The sequence below is a fragment of the Coturnix japonica genome, chromosome 17 (assembly GCF_001577835.2).
Source record: "Coturnix japonica isolate 7356 chromosome 17, Coturnix japonica 2.1, whole genome shotgun sequence".
Lineage (NCBI taxonomy): Eukaryota > Metazoa > Chordata > Aves > Galliformes > Phasianidae > Coturnix > Coturnix japonica.
In genome coordinates, this window is record NC_029532.1 from 6,963,835 (window position 1) to 6,981,353 (window position 17,519).

The 17,519-nt window shown below is 46.1% G+C and overlaps 1 protein-coding gene across 6 annotated transcripts in view; it reads left to right on the forward strand.

Annotated features, from left to right (window-relative positions):
* DAB2IP (DAB2 interacting protein) overlaps window positions 1-17,519 on the forward strand; it is a 149,040-nt gene that overhangs the window by 27,079 nt on the left and 104,442 nt on the right. For 2 of the 6 annotated variants that reach the window (XM_015878974.2, XM_015878973.2), the window contains exons 1-2: window positions 124-548; window positions 15,497-15,600. In XM_015878974.2, the coding sequence (XP_015734460.1) occupies window positions 407-548; window positions 15,497-15,600 (246 nt within the window). In that variant the 5' untranslated portion in view covers window positions 124-406. Of the gene's footprint in view, window positions 1-122; window positions 549-11,008; window positions 11,286-15,496; window positions 15,601-17,519 lie in introns of those variants that run through there. The other 4 variants (XM_015878975.2, XM_015878972.2, XM_015878980.2 and 1 more) reach the window with 4 other exon arrangements.

A 17,519-nucleotide genomic window follows, 5' to 3' on the forward strand; every position in this document is an offset into this window, starting at 1 on the left:
GCTGCTCGGTCGGATGCTGCTGTCCAGTGGGGATGATCCAGTCCAGGATTTCTTCCAGCCTTTTCTTCATGTTTCAAGAGTCCAGGCCAACTCTGGCTTCCTATTCCAACTTCAGCACAAGCGCTTATCTTTTTGGGGGCAGGAATTGTTAGTACAGTCTATCTTGCTTGCTTCAAGCCCTCCCTCTGCTGAGACATGTACTCTGGTGCCGCATTCCTTTATTTTTTTTTTCTCTCTGTCTTTTTTATGTTTTCTTCCTGTTGTTTTTCTTTTTAAATGTGTAAAGTGAAGAGTTCCTCTTCCCCCCTCTCCCTTTCCACCGCACAGAACAACCTCCTGTTGATTACACGCTGGAACTGTTGCTACTTTGCCAGAGGGGAGAGTGAACCTGTGCCTGCATGTGTGCATGTGTAAAATAGACAGAAAAATGTCAATGAACAGCAGGAAAAGTTCTGGGAGACCGTCTTACTACTATCGTCTGCTCCGGAGGTCACGACTTCAGAGACAGCGAAGCAGATCCCGGAGCCGGAACAGGCCGCTTAGTAGGGGTAATTGCAACCAAGTTCTGTTTAATTGGCAGTGCAAAGACATACGTGGTGATGCTTACAGGTAGCTTCGTTACTGTGAGTAAGAGTGACCTGTGTGAATGTAGGTGTGCTGGGCTTTGCAAAAGGTCATTGCTTGTGCTGCAGGGATGTGAGGGGAGGGAGAGCGGCTGGATGGAGGCGCTGAGCTGGGCAGCCTGGCTGTAACTCCTCGTGTAACTGCAATTAATCCCATCTTCTCTGTTACCACCTGTAGCTTATTTCAATGTGTATAATTAAGGTAACCATTTCTTTCTAGCCAGCTGAGATGTTTGGAGGCCTAATTGATGATTATAGATATTTGAATATCCGTGATTAAGTGATGCTATCTGTGTGCCAAGATGAATTGCTGAGTATCGCCAGGGGTTTCAACATTACAAAGCTGAGTACAGTTTAAGGGCAGACTTTTTAGACAGAGCCTGCAGGTTGTGCACCTGAGGCACCGGGGAAACCTCTGGGACTTGTATTCCCAAATCACTTTGCGCATTTAAAAATCCTTCTCTAAAAGGGCCCATTTGTCCTCATCAGCACGAGTTGGGTCCACAGGGTAATGTTTCTGCAGGGTGTTTCACTCATGCAGCCCGTTTATTCTACTTGAGGCAACCACTGACCCAGATGCATTTTTAAAGATCAGCTATGCTGGCTGTGTCTTGCAGTGTGAGCTACGGTTCTGTTGGTGCTTGTGCCTGTTGTTAAAGCAGTCAAACAGGCGGGTGGCTTTGAGTCGTTCTGTGTTGAGCTCTTTGCAGTCAGGAGGGACAAGGGCTGTGTTTGGCCTTCAGTGAGACAATGCTGTCATATTTATAAAGTCCTGAGCTCAATCAAAGCCATGAATTAACTTTTTAGTTGTCATCCTTATGTGAATAAATAGCTCTAGCCAAGAGTGCAATGGCAACACCTCATGCTCCATCAGGTGTATGTGTGAATCCAGGCTTGTACTTGTGTCCCTGGTGCTGAGGGGGTGAACCTACCAGACTGCAGAACAGACCCCAGGAGTGCAAGATTTAACTTTGCACAGTGTGTTCTTCCTCCCTTGACTTACGGTACTTTTTCTGGATGTGGAATCATTGCTGGGAAAACAATAGGAAGCTAAATCAGTCCCTGAGCCTCATCCTTTCCTATAAGCAAAACAGAGCTTTTCTTTCCATTGATTTATTTTTTTTTTCTGTTCTGACTGTCAAAGAGGAGTGTTTGTAGGCCCACAAGCATGCAACCGCTCCTTTCCCCCCTTTATTCATATACTGCTCAAGACCAAAATATTTCACTGTCATTTCAGTTACCGAGTCAAACAAGATGTGTTTGTTTCTTTTAGGTTACCCAGTATGAACTTATGAGCATAAATTGTCGCGAGCACAAGGAATATGCAAGCAGATTTGATTGAAATGGAAATGAGCTCTAATGTTTGTGAGAAATTAGATTAGAACCAAATGAAATCTTCTTGTTGTTGATCCCTCCCTGAGTATTTTGTGTTTGTTACACGTATGTAGGATTCCTGCCTGCCAGGAGATTCACAATGCTCTGCACTCATTCGGCTCTTCTCATCTCCAGATCTTATGGGGATCAGCAAAATCTGGACAAGAATTTTCTGTTTGTCATTTTTTGTATGTAAGAGATGTAGGAAGCAAGTGAAGCGAGTTGTGGAGGAATGGTGCTGGGCTGCAGGGCACTGGGGTGTGTGGGGCTGGAGGCAGTGTGGGCAGAGTGAAGGAAGGGCAGGATGCCGATGTTTTGTCAGTGGACAGTGACAGATGGTAGGGCTGCAGGAGCAACGGAGAATGTGGACACCACAATGAGTCTGTAGGGCTTTTGGTTTTGATGTAATGTGAATTCCCAAAGCCTACGAGTTCCTAAACAAGGAAGGAACTTAGGATCACCTTCTCAAGTACTTATCTGCAGCATCATTTGCCATTGCTAACTAAGCTGTTCAAAGACCAGATATTCTTAATGGAAAGTTACCATAAACTCAGGAGTACTGGAATGCTTTCACAGGAACTGGCTGTGGTCTGTCTTGCCACTTGCTTGTTTCCTGGCTGTTGGCTCAGCAAGTCTTTCTCTCCCCTTTGCCACAATGCACACAGAGCACACGTGGATGCAGCTGGGTTGTGCAGCAGTGGGGCCCGCAGGCTGAGCTTCTCCACGCGGTGCCGCAGGCGGCAGCCAGCTCTGGGCCAGGGGCTCGCTGGGGGTCAAACAGCTGTTCCACATTTACCAGGAGGAGGAGATCTCTGCTGACACGCGTCCGGCATCTGGAACCGCTCGCAATACGGCACCAATCGCGGATGCGGCTCCCGGGAGGTGCAGGTGCTGCCATCTGCTGCCAGCACGGCTCCGTGCCACTGCGCTGGGAGCCCACCTGGTTTCTGTCTGCCAGGTTCTCTGAATAAGGAAGAGGTTGTGTTAAAACGCAGCTATTCATATTCTGCCGCTTCCCACCGCCAGCCCGTCAAGGGCAAAGGCAGAGACCCCCCCGCAGAGCGTGGCTGCGGGATGCTGCTCACCCGAGGAAGGCAGGGATGGGCTGTGTCCATCGCCTGCCCAGCTGTGGGGCTGGATGCTGGGGAAGCAGTCCTTGCTGTGGGGGGACCAAGGAAGAGATGAGCGCTGCCTCAGGAAAGTGTGCTGCAGTGCATGTTAGATAAGCAAAGTGAGCAGAATTTGTGTTTTCTATGCAAGTCTCTAAGGGCAGTCGGGGTCTGCTTTCTGTTGGGCTCCAGATGAACGCAATCTGATGTAGCGTGCAAAAAAATCTGTCACACTTCCAGGTGTTTTCAGTGACAGACAGCTTACCTGATGTCTCATCTGATGTTATCCTCTGTTCATGGAGTTCAGAGCTCTCTGGTCAGCCCTGCTGTGTAGGGCACGTTTATCTCATGTTCATGTGCCCAGGCCCAGAACAGCTGAAGAGCTGAAACTGATGGGGTGGCAAACCAGGCCAGAACAGGGAGCCATGCTGCTATGGGGCTCCAGTGCCCAGAAATTCCTGCAGTCTGATAGTGGATAAACAGGACAGGTTTCTCTCCACTGTTATTTTTTGTTACACTGATGATAATGTTGGAAATCTCCCGGCTCTGCTTTCCACAGGGATTTGGGCCATGCTACAGGTACATTAGTTAGAAAGACCTATAAAATCCCCATCTCTGACTATGACCATCTGTGCAGCTCGGAGATGTGTGTAAATACACGAGGAATCATGGCTGTAATTATGATTACTACCAGGTGATCCATCCAATGCAGCAGAAGGTGTTGGGAGGCAGAGGGGGCAGAAGGAAAATACTTGACAGAAGCATCACCTGCCTTTGCCTGCCGTGTGCTGCTCTGCAGCTCTTTCATGCTATCTCTGCCACTTGTTAATTATGGCCATAATGAAGGAGCAGGGCACAGGGGCAACTGTTCTAAAAATCCAGTTTCCTTATGGAAACTGCTGAGGATGCTCCATTCACCAGCCCCAGATCCAGTTGTTCTGCAGGCTGCGTGCTCTGAAAGCTCGGTATTTTGTGAGCGTGAGATTATGTTTCTGATAATTTACAAGTAAATTGCTTAATTATTGAATCATTTATTTAAAAACTGGAAGCTTTGACATGTTTTTCTTTATGGTAATAATAGTTTTTGTTCCAGCGTGCAACAGAATGACATGAGGAGGCTAAACCCAGGTTTGCTTTCTAACTAAACCACACTGAAAATTCATGCGTCCTTCTCTCATGTGTCATAAATGAAAATGTGTTGTGTGCTATATTTGCATATTCTCCAAAAAGAAATGCTGTGGAAATAAGGAACTTCTCCATCTCTTATTTTTCTCATTTATTATAAGTGATTTTTTTTGACCATGATTAACCATCTCTCCTAAGAAACCGCCTTCTGTTGCTAATTTGTCTCAGTGGGACTGAGGCAGGAGGCTGTCTGAATTCTCAGTAAAAGGAATTAGAAACACTGATCTGAATTGAGTGCAGCTTTGGCTCCAGCTCTTTCTTCTGTAGAACTCTGTAGGCAATCAGTTGTCATCATACTGCTAAGAATTCGGTATCAGTTTGATTTCCTGATCTAGAAAGTTTAGTGTTTCTTCTCAGATACAAAATCATACAATCACAGAATCATACAATCATTACAATTGGAAAAGACCACTGAGACCATCCAGTCCAACCATCACCTGCCACCAACCACACCTGCTGCTGTTCTTTCTAAGAAGCACCAGAGAAGCATCTGCTTTCATGTAAGAGCTGGGAGTGCTGAGTCCAGTTATAACCGTGTGTGATGGGATTTTGTAAGCTGTACTGTAGGTAAGAAATATTCACTGTCAGCCCTTCTATTTTTAGCAGTAGTTCTCCAGCTGAGACGTTGCTGTATTTGCTCACAGAATGAAAGAAGCCTCAGGTAGATGCGTTCTCATCTAACCAGTAAGGAGTCCAGGGATGGCTGTGGGTGTCCCACAGGTGGTCAGTGACAGTGATGGCACCAGCTGCAGGAGCTCTGGATTCTTCTAAGACTTTCTCTCTGCCCCAAGGTAGCAAGAGAATGTGGGAGTTTTGCTTCTCTGAAATCTTAACCATAGTTCCTACCTGTAAGTCCCACTGTCCCAGAAACAGCATCTGTAAGAGATAACCAGAAACAGCAAAAGTCTGGATGAAATTGTGAGGGCTGTCAATCCTGCTTAATAGTAACTTAGGAACTTTCTTTCCAAGGAACAGCCCACGTCATGGTGTGACAGCAATTTGGGGATTTTCAGCACTTTTCAGGCAACTTGAAGGCTGACCGCTGTCTGTTTTTGCTCATCTTCTGCTTATCTCTTTTCCACCTCCTTTCCTTCTGGTAGGAGCCTCCCTTTCCCCCGGCAGTGTTGCTAGGAGGAGCTTATTGCTCCAAAAGGAAATAAGCAGCAGAGTTACTCCCGAGGAATGCAGTGTGAGTTGTTATCTAAAAGCCACAGGTAATAAGTGAGAGAGGTTAAAAACCCAGACCGCATCCAGAAGAGAACGGCTTCCAACAGCATGCTTAGAGTGGTTTTCCTGAGCTGATGTATTCGAGTAAGTTTGTGTCCTTACAGCTGTGAGAGTCCAAACAATTTAGACACAGAGCTGCCTTTTAAAGCTTTTAAACCTGTATTTTCCCTCTGAGGTCTTCTAGCATGCCACTAATCCCTTAAGTTATTGCACTGAAGGCACTCTATAATCCTTTCATTTACTCTGGTCTCAATAGAGATGGTGAACTAGCTGGGTCAGTTCCCATATTTGGTCATTATTATTTTTGCTTTTTTCACTTCAGACACGAGCTGAAGATGGTTTGCTTTCCTTTTAACACTGCAGAGAATGCTTGAGATTTAGATATTAATTGCTCATGTCTTTGTGTGTACGCATATTAAAATATGTATGCGGAACTCAGAACTTCCTCATTCATTTCACTGTTGCATACAGCCTCAGGGTCAGACTTTCAAACTGAGTTTCTCCCGACCCTTTTGGGAACCAAATGTAAAAATGGATGACTTCAAAAGCTGTGAATTAATACCCAATGTAGATTGGATGAGTGTCAAGGAACAGTGATCTCCACAGGTCATCTCTGGAAGCCCCATTGCAGACAAAGCTTTTGGTGTGGGATTTCTTGGCAGTGCTGGAAGCAAAGCTTCGTGGTTTATGAATATTGGCTACTTGGTGTTACTTTCAACGTGCATTTTAAGATGAGCACTGAAGCATTCACTTTGGGGAAATACTTGCCCTGCTACTGCGTAGGCTTTGAGAAACATCGACAAGAATAAGGAAGGCCAAAGTTTTGCTTCATTAACATTAACGCTGCAAAAGGATTCCTCAGATGTTGAGCACTTAATGCTTCTTTTTGAAGAAACCAATTTATTTCAAGTGCAAGTTCCTTTTGTACATTTTGTGCTCACACTTTTGATTTCTTGCAGCACTTGTGCGCCAATGAATTTCTTGTAGTGTTGAGATCAAGCCTGGTCTTGTTCTCAAGTACCCAAATGCGGTAATAGGTGGACTGCTGTAAAATTTGGCATCTGGAGTTAAATTACAGGATGCTTCTGAAGCTTCTTGGTTGCCATAGTAGCAAGTAATAGTCATCCTCCGTGATTAAGCAGTGGCCATGGAAACCAAATGAGCAAGTTTTAAATGAAAGATATTTTCCCTTTACATTTTTAGCTGTCAGAGGTTAACAGTTATTACCTTTGTACCCTTAGATGAGAACAAATCCCTGTCTGGCTGACGTATTCAAAGTGGGAACACTTGTGTTCATTTAAATTGCTTTACTTCTAGGACCAGCTGAATTTTGGGTGAATTCCCACATAAAATTTCTGAGTGGGGTCTGGTGAATTAATCTTCCTCAGGAGAGCAACTGCTGTTCACTGTGTGTGCTAAATGGTCCTGCTGCAGCATTGGGTTACACAGCAGGGCAGTGCTGAGGGAACCAATGCTGCCCCTCAGGAGCAGAGCAACCCATAGGCATGCTGCAGAAAGCCTTGGAAAACAGAACACCCTCTGTGACCTGAAGCTGACAGTAGCCCTCCTAACCCCGATGGATTCTAACTGCAGGAAGCGCTGTGTTTTCAGACTGTCTGACACTGTTGCATATTAATGCTGTGTGTGAGATCCTTCATCAGTAACCTGTATTTTGACCAGCAGATACCAAAAATGACTCCCATCCAGTTAGGTAAAATCTGTCATTCTTCTCCAAGTGAAACTGCATTCTGCTTTCTTGAACAAAACTGAAGTTCCTGCAATGTCAAGGCAATCTAACTCGGATTAATTGGCTCTGGGCATTAAGAGTCTTTCAGGCTGATGTAAGAGCTGCATGTGCTATGCGGATTTCAAATCTTAATGTTTGGTCTATTATGCAGATGGATGTGAACGGAGATATGTATGTGACCCCATTTATCTCTCTAATGAAGTGCCATCAATGGAACATCTGTTTCTTTGCTGTAGAAGATGAAATCTCTGATGAATCATGCTTATAAATTAAGTGTTTATTTATTTAATATTCCGTTTGCCGGTACAGACCTGTTAGAGCAGTCACCATGCACGACTGCAAAAAAGGCCTCGTAATTACCCTGCACCAAGTTCTGTGTGTATCTGCTGCTGCTTCCCACGCAGTGTGGGCTGCCCTGGGCTTTCCTCTGCAAAGCAGCTGCCCTAAAGGCACAGCCCAGCAGAGCAGCCCATGGAGGAGATGGGCCGTGCAGGTGGGAGCACAGGGAGGGCTGCATCTCACCTGTGTTACCACTGAGCAGAAGGCAAAAGGGATTAGAGAGACGTGTAAGAAAAGCAGTGAGATCTGCACCAGCCAGGTGCACAGACAGATGAAAGTGTGGCTTAAGAACAGGCAAAAGCTCAGAGGAAGCTGAAATGAGACCCAACTTAAACATCCAACTGAAGTTTGCATTGAAGTAAAAGAACAATTGATAGAGAAGTCAGCTGGTGCTGTGAGCTCTGTGACTCCTTATGCAGGGCAGGGAGCCATAATGGGGCAGCAGGCTTTGCAGCAGCCATGTCAGCTACATGGCCAGAACATGGCCAGAGGATGAGAGCATCTTGGGCAGGGGATGCTGTGCCCCCATCCATCCCCATGGTGTGGATGGGTGGCATGGCTTACATCTGCAGAGCCACAGATGGCAGAATATAGAAGTCACTCCTTTGCCCTGGATGGTGTCTGTGAATAGGCAGCCATGCTGATAAAGTGCTGCAAGAAAGCAGCACGGTAACGGTTCTGAATCTCTGCAGAAATGTTAAGCATGATGGATGAATCTAATTTAAATCTCCCCTGAGCTGACTTCTTGTTCTGCAAACTCCACGTTGCTTGTCTTTATCACCACATAGGAGGAAGCTGATGTTCCACTTCACTTTATCATCCTTTCCAGTTTAACCAGGGCAGGAGCAGTCTCTCCCATCTGGTCCCCAGCCAGGCTACAGCTTCATCTTTTTCTGATGTATTTTTTAAGTCTGAGTTTGATTTCAATTTTACCCTGGAGAAAAGGCTCCTAATGATATGCTGTTAGCAAAAGACAAGTTTGTTCTCTAGACATCACACCAGAGATAGATAAATATCATACATATTTTATTTCCAAGACTGATAAATAAGGAATAATAAATACCGAGTATATTTTACAAATGTCTAATTAAAAATACAAGACAGTAAAAACTGAGGTTGTAATAAAGGCTCCTCAGTCACCGTGATTTACTGCTTATTTCTGAAAGGGGAGGGTAGTTTTCTGGTTGCTGTGTATTCTGGCCCGGTGGCCACTCAGGCACCAGGCTGGGGCCCTGGACTTGGGTCTGACTTTTGCACATGGATCTGTTTCTGAATGCACAGCTCGGTTTTGCAGTGCTGGGTGGTAGCAGAGAAAACAGAGAAATGGGTGAATATTGAGTAGACAGAAAAAATGGCGCTGCTTTTTGAACTACTGGATTCCAGAGCCGCTAATAGCACTTGCTGAGAAGTGTAATGAGGAATATTAGATATCATTCAGTCCATGCTATCTCAGAACCTGGCACAGCGAGGACACGAGATCCATTAAAGTGCATAGTGATCTATGGCAAGGGTCAGCACGACTGAAAATCATTACTTAACAAAGAAAAAGAAGTTCTCCTTGCAGAAGGTGTTAGTCCTACTGTGAGAAAACACGGTCATACTCTTTAACTGATGGGAAACTGTCTGTTCCAATGCTCCTTATGAGTTGAACTGTTTTCTGTTTTCCAGCCAGTCCAAATAAGGCTCTTCAGTTTGCACAACTGCTCCAGGCTCCACTCTCATAGCTGCAGAGGTCCATAGGTGTCCTTCTGGTGCTTCAGATGTGCTTTGATTTGTCGGTGTCCTGTGCGGGCCAGGAGCTGGACTTGGTGGTCCTTGTGAGTCCCTTCCATCTCAGGACATTCTCTGCCTTTTTGTGCTTCCAGGCAGTGGCACAGTTGGGTCAGAGAATGGCAGTCCCTCTTTTAAGCTTAGTACAGTGGTTTTGTAACACTTATGTCACCTGTGAGGGAAACAGAGGTAAAGGTGAGAGGCTGGAAAGTGTAGGCACACCAACAGCCTTTATGGGTGAGGGAAAGGCTTTGTGCCAGAGTGTAGCACAAAAGGCAGCTAATGATCCCTTGTTGTTGCTGTTGTTCTTTTCTAACTAAACGCTCAGATAAATGAGACTTTTTTTTACAAGCTGTAGTTCTGTAAACATCCTTAATTGTCTGAAAAGCTGGTGAGAGCAGGAGAGCGTGAGTGGTGTGTGAGCGGGGAATAAATCACAGATTCTGATGTGGGAGAGTCCTGGGTGCAGGCAGTGAGATCGCTCTGCTTTACTGAAGTGTATTTAAGCACGGGATTCTCAGATGTGGAAAGAAATAATTTTATTCTAATATGAAAAGCAGTGGTGACGCAAATGTTCATTAGCCTGGGGAATATCCATTCTGGATGTTCATTAGCTTTGCTTTTAGATGAGTTTGATTTTTCTAAGGGCATCATTGCCTGCCCTAAACTTTTGCTTCTCAACCATTTTTACTTAAAAGACAATTTTACTGCCTAATAAAGGCTTGACTTTTAATTAATTTTATGTGGCATAATGGTCGTAATATTGCTGTAAGGGATCAGCTGGAATTCCCCAAGGAATCATTAAGGCAATGGGTGAGATGTTCTAATAAATAGCTGTGCAGGTAACGGGCCGAAGAATCTGACCTCACATCTGTACTGCACGTCCAGCCGAGTGGAACGGGATGAGGTCGTGTCAGTGAGCATTCCTGGTCTGTCAGTGGTTCTGCACTGATCTTTGCCCATTGGAAAGCAGACTTTCTTGCATCCAAGCCATTCTTGCCTTGCCTGAACTCAGTGCTTTCTGACTTTGCTTATTCCCAGGGTAATACTCAGTTTCTGAAAAGTGCCACTTTTCTAACAGCATTTTCTAAATAGGCCTTTGGGTTCAGATGAAAGCTCCATCTTTCCTCCCGGTCTCACGTGGCCACCTCAAGCTTCCTGAAACGCAGATTCTCTGCCAGCCTCTTCTGTTTGCTCTGAATCACACAGACACTGCAAACATCTCCTCTCCAGGGATTTGTTTTAACTCATCAATGCTACTGTGAGCCACGTGAAATAAATCACTTCTGACACTGTGCACCTCTTCCCTCCTCTGTTGGGTGTGTAGCAAGGAGTTACTAGATAATGCTGAAATTAGAGAAATAACAGCTAAATTCATTAAGCAATAAAATTAATTCACGAAGGGTAATTGTATGAGCAGGAGACCGGTAATTCCTGTTCCCTCTGGTTTCGCAGAAACTCCGCCCTGCTGCAGCTCAGGGCAGGTGGTGCAGAGCCCCACTCCAATGGGGCAGAACGGGGAGGGGAGGCAGAGCAGAGCACACCTCCATTGCTGGGTCACTGCCCAGGTCAGCAGCCAGCCTGCGCTCGCCAAGCCTTGCGTGCGGGGTCAGTTCCATCAGCTTGGGGTTCTGATGAGCTCTTAGTTTTCTGAGGAAACTCCTGAGGATCTGGTGAAGTTTTCTTGCACTCTCAAGTCTCTGTTCCTTAAAGCACATCACCGCGGTGCTGTGAAGGAACCTGGCAGTTCCCAGCCTCCCGCTGAGCCTCCCCAGCTGCTGGCCTGCCCAGCATTCCGGGCATACCTCTCCTCTGCTGCCTCCGATGAAGTCATCATCTCCACTTCTCTTATTCCTGGCTTGTTCGGAGTGCCATGGCATGTGTGCTGCTGACAAGAACAGCTTCCTTTTGGTGAGTCGAGGGAGACATTTTCTCATTGCTACCTCCTCAGTCAGGTTTGCACCTCCCTTTCTCGCTTGGAGTTGGAACGGCTTCATAGCAGAAAATTGACTCGCTGGGAAGGATCTGCTTGTTGGTTGTTCATTCCAGCTGGGTCTCTTTGCTTTGTTTGTGCTGTCTCTTCCACCGGCTGATCCTTGGAATCATGTGTCAGACAGCAGGAGAGGGGGAGCTCATGAGGAGGGATGAGCAAGCAGGAGGAGCTGATGTATTTCGTTCCCACTAAAAAAAGTGTAATCCCAACGATCTCCAGGACTAGCTGTGATTCACAAGAGCAGGTAATGCAAATGTGCAAACATCTCACTTGTGAGGTGAAAAGTAAACAGTATTAATGTCGGTTCCGTGTGTGTTGCACTTAATGACTGCTCCGTAGCAGTGGCTGAGGAGGAAGGCGGTGATGCTGAGCTGGTGACCCACACTCGGGTGCCGTCCCACCACTGATAGCACAGCAGCCCCGGGGCTGTTCTGTAACCATTTCTCAGTGTGAAGAACAGGCATGGAAACATAGAGAGGATTAATTATTCTGTTAATTCAGATGCCTTGAACTAGTTATCAAGTATGTTTACTATGGTACAGAAACAGTTTCAGAAGTGTTCATAAGCCCTAGGACCTGAATTAATGCGTAATGTTTACACTGCGTGTCCTTCTGTTGGCAGTGAACTCAGTGGGATGCATTCCAACCCCGGCAGCTTATAAAAACTCCAAACACAGCATGTACCAAAAAGCACTTTGGACCTGACTATGTATGATAACTTAGGGGAGGGTTCGGGTTTTGTTAATTGCATAAAAGATTATCTTTGAAGATCTTATGCTGCAATGTGGGAAACCCAAAACATCGCTGCCTTCTGTAAATATTTGGAAAAGCAGGAAGCACTTTTGTTTGTTTCTTCTCGCTTGGGTTCCCCTGTGCTTGCACAGCGCTGAGCCCCAGCCCAGTACAGCCACAGCACTGCAGGGCTGAGAGCTGTGGGACGTGGGCTGCAGTGGGCGCAGGGGGAGTAAAAGCAAATGTGAGTAGCAGTGCTTGGTGTCATTGTGTGAGCAAAGTGCCCAAAAATGTCATCAGTACCGGGGAGGAATGTAGATGAGGAATAGATGCCAGAACAGCACAGTTCTCAGAGCAACCTAAGAACCATTTCTAGTCTAATACTGAGATTTCCAAGAGCTTCTAGACCAGAAAATATGCTTGGGTGGACCTGGCTGTTCAACAGCAATGAGGCATCTTACTGCTCATCTGCATTTATGCTGTCCTTTATTGGGTCAGTGCTGTGGGTGGTGGAGATGGCCGTGCTGAATGGGCTCCTCGCTGTGCCCCCAGAACTGCTCCACACAGCCCTACTGCTGCACTGCCATCCTCATCCTCAGGACGGCTCCAGGGGTTTCCAGGTCTCTGTGTCATGAAGGAGAGGTTTGGAGGTTTTCATTTCATAACAAGTTGAGGACATTGTATCAGCAAATAGCGTCCTGAGATAGTGTGTGGTAAATCCCCAGGTCAGATCTAATCCAGAGTAAATAAGCAGACAAATGAAGGTATAATCCTGGAATCTCAGTGAGCTGAGGGATGGTACTTGGCCAACAGAGAAATCTCGTGGCTAGCGAGGATGTTATCTGCTAATGGCCGGCACTCCTGGAAATGTCAGATGCTGAAGCTGATCTCTGTAGCTGGCTCGCCTGGTGCACAAGTACAGATCTGTCAGAAATCACAGAAAATAAGGCTGGGAGTGCCTCAAAGCAGCACCAAAGGAGCAAAGGAGCTCCGTGTTCTGAACACTGCCTCACCCGGAGGGCTCCAGCCTACTGAGGTTTGGGATAAGCTTAAATGTACATACATGGTCAATTCCAATGTAAAACATTCTGTGTCAGGAGAGGACTTGTTCCCGTGGCTAACATAAACATCTACTCTAAATTAAGGCATTTCTTGGTCTGCTTCTGGTGGATACGCAGTGGTTTGTTATCGCTGCCTTGCAGCACCCATCGCTGCTCCTCTGCTCTGTCCCCAAGCACAGCAACCTGGCTGGGACCTTTCCCCTCACCCTGAAGAAAAGGGCTGTTCCAACCTTTATGTATCCTTACTCATCACTGAGCAAAAACTGCTTGGCTGTGTATTTCTTCTAGTAAGGAGATACTAATTTATTTGCATGCAGGTTTTACTTTTCTTTATAAGAAACAACTTCCCTTTGAAACAAACAACTCCCTCCACACCCAGTCCTCCTTCTAGTTATTTCTGGTTTCTTATAAAGAGTTTTGTAATGCGTCTCCTCCAGTGATCCCCGCAGTGCTTACACAAAGCCAGCATGGAAATGACTGTAAGCTCGAGAATAACAGGAGGTGTTGCTGCTGACCCATCTCCGTGCTTTGCTCTGGGTCAGGGTTGTGCCAGCCAGCTCTGCTTTGGGCAGATTGTAATCACAGAGTAATGATTTAAGAGCACAGTTTGTGACTTCAGTGCAGTGACATTGGAGCCAGGTATTAATCAGCCCTGGGTCATAACACACTGTCCTTTCCTCTGAGGAGGTCTGACCTGTGTGGTTGGAAGAGGAAGCAGACTGAAGGGTTGCAGCAGCAGAAAGCTGTGCTGTGCTCCAACATCCCACTGCTGCAGCAGCCATGTGCAGAGCGGCCCATCCTTGCACCATGCATGAGGCCCAGCTCTGCCCTGCAGCTGCTTCTCACCTAATCCCATCATTCCTGTTTTCCAGCCATGCATGTGAGAAGTGCCTTATACAATATTTATTGGTCTGGTCATCAAGAAAATGCAAAGCAGCTTCTTTGGTCGTCTTGTTGGCTTGAACTCGCTTCCAAAGCTCTGTATTCCAGTCGTTCATTTATGACAGCCCAAAAAGGCTGTTGTTCAAAGGGAGGCAGTGGGAGCCTGAATGTGGAAAGAGAAGGTACCAAAGGACTTGGATGTTCCTTGAGATTCAAAGTGCAGCATTCTGCAGAGAAAGTAACGAAGGAATCAGAGGGCTTGGCTGGCTGTTGTGAAAGCATTGAGCTGGCTGACTTTGGCCGTGGGGCTCTGCTGGAGGTTGCAGGGTGACTGGTGAGGAAATACAGGTGGGATTGCCAACCAAGGAAGGTGACATTGAGCACTCCTCCAGTCTGCAATAGGAATCTGCAGGCTGTCCCTTTGCAATAGTTAAGGGTACTTCTTGGGAACTGCTGAGTGGAACTGCAGCTATTGATTGTTTCTTACAGAACTTGGGTGACAGCAGACTTTGGCAATGGGAAGGCCTTGCTAAGGGGACAGCCTTCCTTGCCAAGACCTCATTGCAGCAAGTTGCAGATGGCAGAGGCTGAGAATTGGCAAACAAACGGCCTCTAAGTACTATTAGTTATGAGAACATAATTGTCTGAGACAATCTGAAGGATAGGCTGTTCCATCTTCAGATTTCTTTGCATATGGATTAGTAGAAGCCTCCCTTTAGCAGCCTCTGCCGTCAGATTTCCCTGCGCAGCAGGTATTCTTCAGGCTACCACTCATTCCCAGGATCCATAGTAATGATGTCATTCGTGGGCATTCCTGATGTGGGCAGAACTGTGTTAGAATGAGTTCCCCAAGTTTACATCAGCTCCTTTTTTTGTGGTTGTTTTTATGCTCTCAGACTTTTTTTAAAAAGGAACAGCTGTGGGAAAAATGGGCTCTTTGGTGTCGGTCTGAAATAGCTGCTAATTTACTGCTGCCTTTGCTTGGATTCCATACTGTTTAGTAAATAAATTGCTGTTACAAATCCATACTGTCCTTCAGAAGTGGTCAAGAGGAAATCTCTGGAGGAATTAGAGAATCCAAACAGCCTGTGCCTGTAACCCCATCAGCAGTTTCCCTTGAGAGTATGACGTCCACACGTACAAGGATCTGTACTTTGCATATAATTGTCACTCAGCTCGATGTGTTTTCTGTTTACCCATCCGCAGACAGGAAATAACGATAATGCCAACCTGTCAGGCGTCATCTGAAGGTTGTGCTTTTGTGAAAAATGCTAATTGTTGGAGGTGAAAGTCCTGCCGATTGAACATTGTTCTGGGCGGCTGTAGGAAATCTGATTGTGGTGCTGGCTCATTTGCAAGGGCACCTCAAAGGAAGGAGCTGCATTTTGCGTGGCCTGCTGCCATTCCTGTGCTTATGTGTTGTAATTCTCCTTTGTCTCCTCTGCCATCCACAGAGTCCCCCCCTGAGAGGTGTGGGCAGAGGCGCAGTATGCCCAGCGGGGTCACGGAGCGGAACCCCACCATGGAGCCTGCAGCCACAACACCCTTCCGCGTCACGGTGAGTGTCTGCTTGCCCAGGGCTTTGCCACAAGGCAGAAGGATTCACTCATCCCAAGGGCAGAGGTGGTGGTGTATATGGAACAAATTGGTTACCTCTTATTAAGTACATGTGGTTTTGTTGGATGCTGTGAGCAACAAGCAGCTGCAAAATATTTCTTTGTAAAGCAACAAGATTTGTATTAGAATCCAGAGCAGGTTTGGGTGAGTTGTTCCATTTGAATGGTTTTCCCAATGAGGTTTCATTTGTGAATCCTTGGGTCATGCACTGTATTCATAGATGTATTTCCTGCTCTGAAACTGTACTTTACATCCTCATCCTTCTGAAGAAGCTTCTATACAAAGAGCCTGCCAGGCTGATGGCTCCCCAGAAACTGTTATCCTCTCCTAGCAGTAGCCAGGAGGAGCCATTCTCTGTTTTACATTTCTTCAATCATTTTGTTTTGCAGTTCTCTGCTAACATTGCTGTTTTGTTGTGATAACAGTAGGTAAAGAATGCAAAGTCATTTGGGAGTGGGAAAGAGCAGCACCACTAACATGAGTAACAGTGATACCAAACACAGACAGAACAAACCAGGTCTTTGAACTCCATGGGGAAGGGAACTACTGCGTCCATTACAAATAAGGGAGCTGAAGACACAAAGAAGTCAGTTAGTGGCTGACCAAGGGAGCTGTTGTTGCTGAGCCCTAGGTCTACAATGTGTGTATGACAGTCATTGCCAGGAGCTTCACTGCAGAATCTGAAAGAGGGAGTCCAACCACAGAGCTGTGCACTCCCTGGCTGTCAGCACTGCTGTAAGATGGGCTATGCGGGCTGGCTCACAGCTTTAGAGATTGCTAGGCCCTGTCACACCTCAGAGATCAGCTCTGGACTGAGTTAAAAGTCTTCTTTAGTCAGGGTGGCGCAGTGACCTTTATCAGTGCTTCCCCTCTAACATCCTGCAAGTATTACACAGACTTCTAGAATATATCACCTTAATTTTTGCAAGGATTATTTATCTAATTGGTAGTATCAAATCCAAGTAATTATTTAATTTAGGAGTATGCACAGAGGAGTGCACTGTGACAAAGTGAGGCACAGTGATGGGACCCCAGAAAAAGGGCAATGAAGTTGGAGCTGCGAGTGACTGATTTGCTTTTAATGCATCATCAGCCCCATCACACTTGTAGTCGATGAAATGGCCCTTTGGGAGGGTGAGGCTTTGTAATCAGCTGAAGACACCAAGGTCTTTTGGGTAACATTTGGAGGTAAACTGCATTAAAAGTAAGGGAAACATATTTTTTTAAGTAAGGGAACGTACTTTTTTAAGTAAGGGAAACATAATTTTTTAAGAAGAAGCAGGAGCATCACGCCTTACAGAGCACCAGGTGGATGTGCTCAGTATGAGTGATCGCCACAGCCGCCAGGTTACAGTTTAGAGAGGGAAACACCTGCTGGATGTGGATAATAAGCTTGAGCACAGATATTTTCATTTAGAGAGAAGGCCAATGCTCTTGGAGCTGGTTTGCCTGACGTGTGTTTATAAGTTTCCTCTGCAAGCCACACCTACCTGCAGGCTCAGCTGCTTCATAACAAACTGAGGTGGGTAGAACCAGAATTTCAAAGGAAAGACAATGGTGCAATCTAAAAAAAACCCGAGCACACCCAGTTCACCTGGGAATGAATCACTGCCGGTGGTTTGCCTAAGGAGTTTATTTTAGTTCTGTAAGCTGTAAGTTAGTGGCTGCGTGACATTCTGTGCAGTGTTTATGTTCTGTAGGCACAGTATCCAAACACATGTTGAATATGTTGGGGGGGTGGGGTTGGAGCTGACCTGTTTGCTCAATGAGACGGGAAGAAGTGCTGATGGCAGTGAGTGGATGGCAGGAGATGGGCTCTGTTGGGAAGGTGTGTATGGTATAGAGCAAATACTGAAGGCA